This window comes from Poromitra crassiceps (assembly GCF_964638095.1).
Source record: "Poromitra crassiceps genome assembly, chromosome: 15".
NCBI classification, from domain to species: domain Eukaryota; kingdom Metazoa; phylum Chordata; class Actinopteri; order Beryciformes; family Melamphaidae; genus Poromitra; species Poromitra crassiceps.
Window position 1 is genome coordinate 21252030 of NC_139634.1, and position 10000 is coordinate 21262029.

At 43.8% G+C, this 10000-nt stretch overlaps 1 protein-coding gene across 1 annotated transcript in view; it reads right to left on the reverse strand.

The window, feature by feature from the left end:
• Positions 1-10000, reverse strand: part of myot (myotilin) — a gene marked incomplete at both ends in the record, with an annotated part of 29187 nt that overhangs the window by 17059 nt on the left and 2128 nt on the right. Inside the window, 6 exons of the mRNA XM_083651810.1 lie at positions 1-22; positions 1465-1693; positions 7957-8114; positions 8172-8218; positions 8958-9077; positions 9482-9505. The exon at positions 1-22 is cut by the window's left edge and continues 1099 nt beyond it. Coding sequence (XP_083507936.1) covers positions 1-22; positions 1465-1693; positions 7957-8114; positions 8172-8218; positions 8958-9077; positions 9482-9505 — 600 coding nt within the window. The remainder of the gene's footprint in view (positions 23-1464; positions 1694-7956; positions 8115-8171; positions 8219-8957; positions 9078-9481; positions 9506-10000) is intronic.

Below are 10000 nucleotides of genomic sequence, written 5' to 3' on the forward strand. Positions count from 1 at the left end.
TGTTGCTTGCTGACTGGGAGGAGGACTGAGGGAGAAAAAAGGAAATCAACATTATAATACAACTGAAACCATTAACTAGAGATATGAATGAGATGAAGACTGCAAAATGACACATTACAACATACCATAGTATGACCCATTATGATTCACTAATACCTAACTGTCCGCTTAGAGAGGAGAGAAGATATACAGTATATATATAGAATAGAATACCTTTATTGTCATTGCAACTTGTACAACGAAATTCATTGTGTGCAGTACCAAAGCTACGTAGGAGGAATAAAAAAAAAGTAACTGAGTCTAAAATAAATTTATCCTACATACTACCACATGCAATGGATAAAAAGACAAGATAATAGAATAAAATAAGCATTAAGAAGGGGCAGCATTCGTATCATGTGCGTCATAATATAGGACATTAAAGTGCAGCATACGTATCATGTGCGTCTTACTAAATGACATTAAAGTGCGATGTGTGTAAACAATAAACAGATGTAGCAGCATACAATAAACTAATGTGCAAGTGTCAGTGCAGTGTCAGTGCAGGTCAGATGCGGGTCTGACGTTTGTTGGCAGGCTGGTTCAGGAGGCATATCGGATGCACCTGTACCTCCGTCCAGAGGGCAGGAGGGAGAACAAGTGGTGGCAGGGGTGAGTCAGGTCTCTGCTGATGTTGGTCGCTCTCCGGAGGCAGTGGGAGCTGTAGATGGAGTCCAGAGGAGGCAGTGGGAGCTGTAGATCGAGTCCAGAGGAGGCAGCTGGAGCTGTAGATCGAGTCCAGAGGAGGCAGCGGGAGCTGTAGATCGAGTCCAGAGGAGGCAGCTGGGCTCCGATGATTCTCTGGGCGCAGTTGATGACCCGCTGCAGAGCTTTCCTCTCTGCGGCAGTGCAGCTGTGGTACCATATAGAGATGCCATACGTGATGATACTTTCGATGCTGCAGCGGTAGAAGGTAATGAGCAGGTCTTTGTCCATCTTTACCTTTCTTAATGATCTCAGAAAGTAAAGCCGTTGTTGTGCTTTCTTCACCAGCGCAGTGGTGTTGGCAGTCCATGAAACGTCCTCTGACATGTGAACACCCAGGAACTTAAAGGTCGACACTCTCTCCACCATTACTCCATTGATGAAGAGAGGAGCGTGTTCACCACCCCTCCTCCTGAAGTCAATGATGAGCTCTTTGGTCTTGCTGGTATTAAGAGATAAGTTGTTGTCTGAGCACCACCCCAGCAGTCGCTGGACCTCCTCTCTGTAGGCTGTCTCGTTGTTATCAGAAATCAGGCCAATCACGGTGGTATCATCAGCGTACTTGACAATGATGTTAGAATTGTGTGCTGGTACACAGTCGGAGGTGTAAAATCCATATAGGACTTTACATATATTATATATATACCTGTATATATATATGGCTGCAACACTTATATGGAAACCCTGCTGTTGAAAAATGATACAAAAACAGTTGCTTACCGTGAAACTGAGCTTGCTCGGGGTGAACAGTTTGGGCACAGGGGCTTTCTCCTCCACTTGGGTTGGTGGTGGCGGCAGCGGCGGCGAGGGGGGAGGGGGAGGGCTAGGCGTACAGGCCTGGACCGTGACCTCCGGTGACCTTTGACCCTCTGAGCTCAGGGCACGCTCCTCCTCGCTGTGTCCAAAAAGCTCTTCAGAGGAGTGGTTGGCTGGCTCAGGCTCTGGGAAGCTGGTAGACACAGAAAGGGACATGTTAGCAGAGAGTAGGGATGTAATGATATGAAATTTCACAGGGTATGGCCCATCGAAAAACAAACATTAGTATTAACATAAGTATTTTGCTTTTAAGAAAAATATTGGTTTATTGAACTTCAACTGAAACTATGAGAATGTTCATACAAGAGTCCTCCATTATGAAATTATGTGTAGTGGTGTGCATTGTCTGTCTACTTCCTGTAACACTGAGATAGCCTGGTCCATCTCAGCACACTCTGTCTTCTACTTCCTGTAACACTGAGCTAGCCTGGTCCATCTCAGCCCACTCTGTTACTTCCTGTAACACTGAGCTAGCCTGGTCCATCTCAGCACACTCTGTCTTCTACTTCCTGTAACACTGAGCTAGCCTGGTCCATCTCAGCCCACTCTGTATACTTCCTGTAACACTGAGCTAGCCTGGTCCTCCACTTTTCTACTAGGAAAGAATGTTGTTACCATGGCTACCACGCGGCCTGGGCTAGGGGCATAATGACAATAGCAGTAACTCTCCGTTTGTCTCAACCTCACTCTAACACACACACACGCAAACACACACACACACACACACACACACACACACACACACACACACACACACACACACACACACACACACACACACACACACACACACACACACACACACACACACACACACACACACACACACACACAGCTATTCTTCTGTCTTCCTCTCTCTGTCTCCTGAGGCCACAAAGCACCTAAATTTGGTCAACTGACGAGAATTTGATACTGATATCAAATGACAGCCTTTCAGCCCATTATGACTTTTGATCAGATTGGACTCCGTCTGTCAGGGATTTCACAGCAGCCATGGCGGCCATGATCTGCCCTGCGGCCACAGTGGCCTTGATGCCCTGCCTGCAGTGCCCACACTGCCCCAGCTCATTTCACACTTTTCTCCTCTGCCTCTTTCCTGTCAGTGTCTTCTGTTGAGATTCTGAATTCAGCTGATCATTGTTTTATTTGATGGCCAAACCACAAACTTTCCTCTAAAAGGAGAGACATGTCTTACTGTAGAGGTGTGTGTGTGTGTGTGTGTGTGTGTGTGTGTGTGTGTGTGTGCGTGCGTGTGTGCGTGTGCGTGTGCGTGTGCGGATGTTAGATTGCCTCAGTGTCATGGACTAGGTGTGTGTGTGTGTGTGTGTGTGTGTGTGCGTGTGTGTATGTTAGATTGCCTCAGTGTCATGGACTAGGTGTGTGTGTGTGTGTGTGTGTGTGTGTGTGTGTGTGTGTGTGTGTGTGTGTGTATGTGTGTGCACTATGGTTGAGTTACTACTGAGCTAAGTGTGCGCGTGTGTGTTAATCAGCCTATGTGTAGCCTACTGTCGGATATGTTATCTTGTTCATACTTTAATAAGAGTACGTGTGTGTGTGTGTGTGTGTGTGTGTGTGTGCTACTGTAGGTTGAGTGAGTGTGAGATAAAGTGGCCGAAGCTATATCGGTCTAGGAATTCCGACATCAGCTGGCAGGTGCAGCCAGGCGCCCAACCCCCAATTCTCTCTCGCACGCACACGCACGCACGCACGCACGCACGCACGCACACACACACACACACACACACACACACACACACACACACACACACACACACACACACACACACACACACACACACACACACACACACACACACACACACACACACACACACACACCCCATTGTGGGTAGGTGTGCGCTACTCTCGAAGTCCTTTGTATGACCGATGAAAACAGAGAAACAACAATATCAACTCTTCATCATTTGAATTTCTCTCTTTAGCTCCTTGTTTTGATGCTTCAACCTGCTTGTCACCTTGCTCTGACCTATCAAATTCCTTAAACGGGCCATATTATGCTAATATAATTTATTCTTGTTTTTTTCTGGGACTCCACTAGTGTAGCTTCATCTTACGTCTCTGCTACAGGTCACATGTCATTACTCTTTAACATAGAAGCAGTTCCTACCTAACACAGAAACATTATAAGCCCAATATCCACAACTGAGGCAAGTCAACCCTACTGCAGGAATGCAATGAATTGATCAATCAAACTTAAATTCATTGCTCTCAACTTGACACCTCTTGGTTCTTTAGAAAGAATAATCCGATCCTTCACTCTTCTGTCTGTGTCCGTGTGTCAGTGTGTGTACTGTTCAGTTAACACATACTAACAATCTTCTCTCCATCTCTTCAGTTACATGGTGGTGTATTTTTTTCGTATACTTATGTCCTAACCTGCCAAAAGAAGGGCTGCACGATTATGGTCAAAAGGGTAATCATGATTATTTTGATCAATATTGAGATCACGATTATTTAACACGATTAGCCTACTCTTTGATTTTTGGGAACATCATTTATTTAACAGCATTTATTGAACTTGACTTGACTCGAGCTGAAACTCATGCACCACAGTGTGTTTGGGCTTTGGAGGAGGGGCGGAGCACACCCAAACACAAAACCAGGGCAACATTGCTAAACAGAATGTGACACGTTTAATCTCGATTTTATCATGGTTTTTGATTTTCTTTTTTTTCATGGGAATCCAAAATCCTGATCACAATTAATATTTGATTAATTGTGCAGCCCTAACGTCACGTCACAAACATTTCCAGTGCACCTGATGCTGACTGTTGATGTTTTAGGTCCTAAAACAGTCAGCATCAGGTTTTAGTGTCTGTTGAGCTTCTAGAGACCGTGCAACGATGAATCCATTAGTTGATCAACAGAAAATTTATTTACAATTATTTTGTATAAATGATTAAATATTTAGACAAATTTTTAAGGGGGGAAAAACTAACATTCTCTGGTTCCAGCTTCTAAAATGTGAATATTTTCTGGTTTATTTAATCTTGTTCCACAAGTGCTGATCAGTCAGATTTTGGATAAGAATAGACCAGACTGAGAAATACGTGATTCCTATTGATTGCATTGATTGCAACCATTTAGTTATCCTGATGGATATTTCAGTGGTGAGTGAAGTTAGTTGGATAGTGATACAGTGATACTCTGGGCCAGATCTGAGTTGTCATGATATGACTTGAGCCGGCCCCTATTGGGCTCCCTCAATTCGTCCGGGTCCGTCCGTGCTTGCTGGGATAGAACACTTCTTAATAGTTTAGACATAAAGTCTTGTGCCACATTTTCAATATTTGAAATCACAAAAGTAAAAGTGATGTTAGCCTACTACAGTGTCAAACCACTCATCTGAGGTGGTTATTTATACTGAAGGAAATGGACTGGCACCCATGGCAGCAGCACCTCATTACAATTGAGTGCAGTTCCTCACCTGCACACCCCAAACACCCGCACACCCCAAACACCTGCACACCCCAAACAACCACATAGGCTTATTGGCAAGCATCCAGAGTTCAAGTTGGCCAAAGACACTCGACGTGACCTCAAAACCAAAATCCTGCCAGCAGACTGAACAACTGTTGTTGTGAAGGACACAGGAGCCATGTCTTCACTTCATATTACAGATGAGATCATACCCCCCTCCTCCCAACCACTCATATGGAACATGATACCGCCTCCGTGAAGGTGTTTAATATGAACCAAGCCAATATGCTTGAACTTTATCTTAATTATCAATGACCATAAAGAGAAACCACAAGTGATACAGTATGCAGCAAAGCTGTAACAAAAGTCATTATATTCCTATAGGGATTTATAGTGTGTTGGTGTTACCCAAATGTGAGTTTATAATGATCGTACCATTCCTATATGGTATTTTGTTTTATCTCCTATGGTGGTGCAATTTTTTGTAGTTTGGCTTTCATTTTTAATCCTGTAGTGCCTGTCTGATATTTTAGAACTTTGATTAAATTGGTAGGGTATCCTTCCCATTTTTATTTTACGACGACAATATTTATTTGTTATAGTCCTATTTATTTATTTATTTATTATAGTCATATTTATTTATTTATTTATTTATCCATGGAACACAGCAGCTCTGCCTGTCTGAATGTGATGGTAAAGGGTTAACACTGAAGGACACACAAGCCCATATCTCTCAGTATATTGCCACTTCACATTACACATGAGCTCATAGCCCAATCTAGGAGCTTGGGTAGGCTACAGCAGGCCATGGCATGGCAAGCCCAACACAACACACACAACACCACAACACCACAACACAAGCCCAACACAACACACACAACACCACAACACCACAACACAACACAACACAACACAACACAACACAACACAACACAACACAACACACCACAACACAACACAACACACCACAACACAACACACCACACCACACCACAACACAACACACCACAAGACACCACACCACACCACACCACAACACAACACACCACAAGACAACACAACACAACACAACACAATAAAGACCAATTTATCATAAATATTTGCAGCAAAGTTAGGAATAGTTTTAATTCACTGTTATTTCATTTAAGCTAGGAAAGTTAGGGGTGTGCGTGTGTGACTGTAGCCTACAGTATCCTCCTTATATGTTAACTCCATACCAGCACAGTTGGGGGTATCCGTCATATTCATCATATTGAAATGGAGATGGCTGCACAAAAACCTCTGACAAAAAGCCAAATGTGAACATTTGATATTTCCTCTTATGTTTATAGCCTGTTTGAATGGGGACCAAGCCAGATGACACAAAGCCCCAAAATAGCCTGAAGTTCATTATGCTTTATGGCCAATACGATCGCAATGCATCGTTGCCTAACGTTATAATATACTCAGCAGAAACGTAGCTAGCGAACGTTAGGTTTAATTCGATTTTTGACCGGGTGGAAATAAAGTCAATATGGCTCGCCACTTTTGAGTAGGTAGGCTATTAAGTTAGCGAAAGTTAGCGGCGGGTTAAAATGACCGTCCAAACCAACAGAGTTCATTCTTACCTTGGTAAACGTTTCTACACCAAAGAACTATCCATAAACCTCAGCAGCGTTACATCTGTCATGCATGAGAAGGAGAGTCCAAACTCTGATGTGAGAGAACTGCGCTGCAACAGGTGACAGTGCGCGCACACGCAGGGTATGTGGAGTGACGGGAGCGCGCGTGTCCCAGCTGATGTATTTTATTTTCCAGAGCGCGGCCACGTGACCAGCCCCACTTCAGTTCTGCTAGCATCTCTCTCAGTTGAACCATGAAACTGGATTATGATTAGGATTTGATGATTCTTCATTATGACTGGCAAAATCACACTGAAAGCCGTTTTTAAATTAAGTAATAATGCATGAGAGGCTGCGAATTACACAAAATGAGAATCCCCCCCTTAAAAAAAAAGTAAAAAAAAAAAAAAAATTTAATCCCATGTTCCCTGTGTGGACTAAGAATAATCTTAACCCTGTTTGAATGCAGAGTGCACTAATCAATCAATCAATCAATCAATCAATCAATCAATCAATCAATCAATCAATCAATCAATCAATCAACTTTATTGACAGACTCATAATCCATAGAAGAACACATACAACACATAGGCTACAGCACTAAAACCAGGATTAGTCAGCAGCAGCTGATAATGGAATTCTGGGAGACATTCAGGTTAATAAGTTCTCCTTAAGATAAATACAGCATGAGAATGTGGGCTAATGCCTTGAAAATTAAATACTATAGTAGCCTAGAGGCAAGTAGATATACACTACACTATACGACACTATACAACGGTACCATGCGGTGGAAATGTGCCATACGTACTGTACAGACTATTTTCTCTATTCCACTTCCATGGGTGTTATACATGTAGCCTAATTAAACCTAGGTGACTAGGTGACTGAGGTAATTAGCCTAATTACCTCAGTCACTTAGTCACCTAGGTTACTGTAAGTTTATAAGCAAGAGAGAAAGAAAGAAAGAAAGAAAGAAAGGCTTTGAGAAAATTGCCTGTTGTCAGAATAAAGCAATAAGGCCCTCGTGTGGCTTACATCAGAACTACAGCAACGTAGAAAACATTCCCACTATTGCTGTGAATAATGAGAACAAATATAACATAGCCACTATAAAATATTTAACATTGAGTGCAGCAGGAGTATAAACTTCACAGACGTTAAAAGCAACCAAAAATAAGGAGTGTGTGTGTGTGTGTGGGTGGGTGGTGTGTGGGTGGTGTGTGTGTGTGTGTGTGTGTGTGTGTGTGTGTGTGTGGTGTGTGTGTGTGTGTGTGTGTGTGTGTGTGTGTGTGTGTGCGTGCGTGCATGCGTGCGTGCGTGCGTGCGTGCGTGCGTGCGTGTACCATCTACTCACTCTGCAACGCTGGGGATGCTCTCCTCCAGTGGGCTGTCAGGCCACTCAGGAGGGGGCAGGGTTAAGGCGTCGGGCAGCAGAGGGGGGAAGTCCTCTGAGGCATCCTGGACAGAGACACACTGCTGCTGCTGCTGCTGCTGCTGCTGCTGCTGCTGCTGCTGCTGCTGCTGCTGCTGCTGCTGCTGCTGCTGCTGCCCCAAAACCTCCCCCTTTACCACCTCCTGCTGCTGGGCCGCTTCCACTTCCAGCTGCTCCTCCAGGTCTGCAGGAGATGGCACACATACAGCGTGATGACTAAAGACTCACTCATCATTCTCAGTACAGCAATAGGTGAACTTAGATAGCCATAGATGGCATTTTATGTATCTGCAAACCAGGGCAGGGATACATACGTACAATCTCAATGTAAATTTGAAACAAAAGCGGTTCATTTCAAAACCTCACCATCTCCCCAACAGCTTTGGTTCTGTTTAGACAAGTAAAACAATTTGACAATTCCGCCTGTGGTCGCCATCAAAATGAATAGTCCTATTCCTGACCTGTGAGAGGCAGCGATGTGCTACAGGGCATACAGTCTGCCGGACAGCCATCAGAAGAAGGAGAAGAAGAGATTCAAAGAAGAAGAAGAAGGATATTCCCCAGAGTGACATGGGCCTGAGTGAGAATTAGGAGAAGATTCCCCAAATGTGAGAGGCAGCAATGTGCCGCAAGGCATCCAGTCTGCCGGAAAGCCACTTGAAGAAGAAGAAGAACACTGAGCGAGGTTAAGGATGATGTCATACCCACTGATGATGTGGATGACGTGGCATGAGTTTAGTCACAACCCCCCCCCCCCCCCCCCCCCCAAAAAGCAGCCATGGCGCATCATCCTCAGAGTCTCCACCCTAGAAATCGGGCGAGCGCAGAGATTCTAGTTATTGTTATTGTTATTATTATTATTATTATTATTATTATAGCTGAATAGGTTTGAGATTATGTTGGCAGACAGATGGACATCTTACCATTGTATACCTCCAGGATGGCTGAGCAGGAGACCGTGCCGAAGGAGTTGAGGGCCAGGCATTTAAACATGCCGGAGTCTTCTGGAAAGGCTTCTGTGATCACCAGCGTACACAGCTCCTCTGTAGAGGTTCACACAGACAGCAGGACTCAAAAACCTTCTTCAAACGTTTTGTCTCTCCATCAGTTAAAACCCTTCAGTTGTCAACAGCAGTTCTTTCACCCTATCGTTTTACGAATGACTTCACACTTCACAGCATCTAGAGTTTGTATGTAAAAATCCACCTGCCTTAGCAGTATCACAAAGTGGGGCTACAACAGAGAAGCATGTATCCTCGTCACTATCAACCTGTTGGCCTGAATGAAACTCTGGTGCTGGCTCTGAATATACTAGTGATAAATCTCAGCACAAAGGAAGAGCTCAATCCAAACTGGACTCACCAGATCATTTGACCTTTTTCACCAGCAGCCGTTTTGTGTCTAAAAGGCAAGAAGTAACACAGGTGCAAGCAAAACCCCGACTCACCTGGTACTGATGCAGAACTGGCCTCTGGGAAAACAAGGAGAGACAGATGTCACTTATTTTAAATTGAACTTGCAGTTTCACCTTTATGACATTTCTATCCAGATTAGAATAGAAGATTTCACTCCAATTTGCTATAAATGTATTTTTATTTAGTTTTATTTTATTTTTGAAATGCATAATTTAGCAGTCCATAAGTGCAGATGATAGTTTAAAAAAATAAGTTTTACTTTCATGTGTCAGCAATAATTAGGCAAGAGAAGGTGTCACTTTTCTTTAAATGTCATTTTGAAACTGAATTCATGTATCAGCAACTTCACAAAACGAGACTTCACAACTACATAAAGAAAAGCTCATCATCAATTGTTTTCCCACGAGGGCCTCGGCCGACGGGGGACGAGTCACTGATCATCACAATGTTTGCCTCTCTCTCTCTCTCTCTCTCTCTCTCTCTCTCTCTCTCTCTCTCTCTCTCTCTCTCTCTCTCTCTCTCTCTCTCTCTCTCTCTCTCTCTCTCTCTCT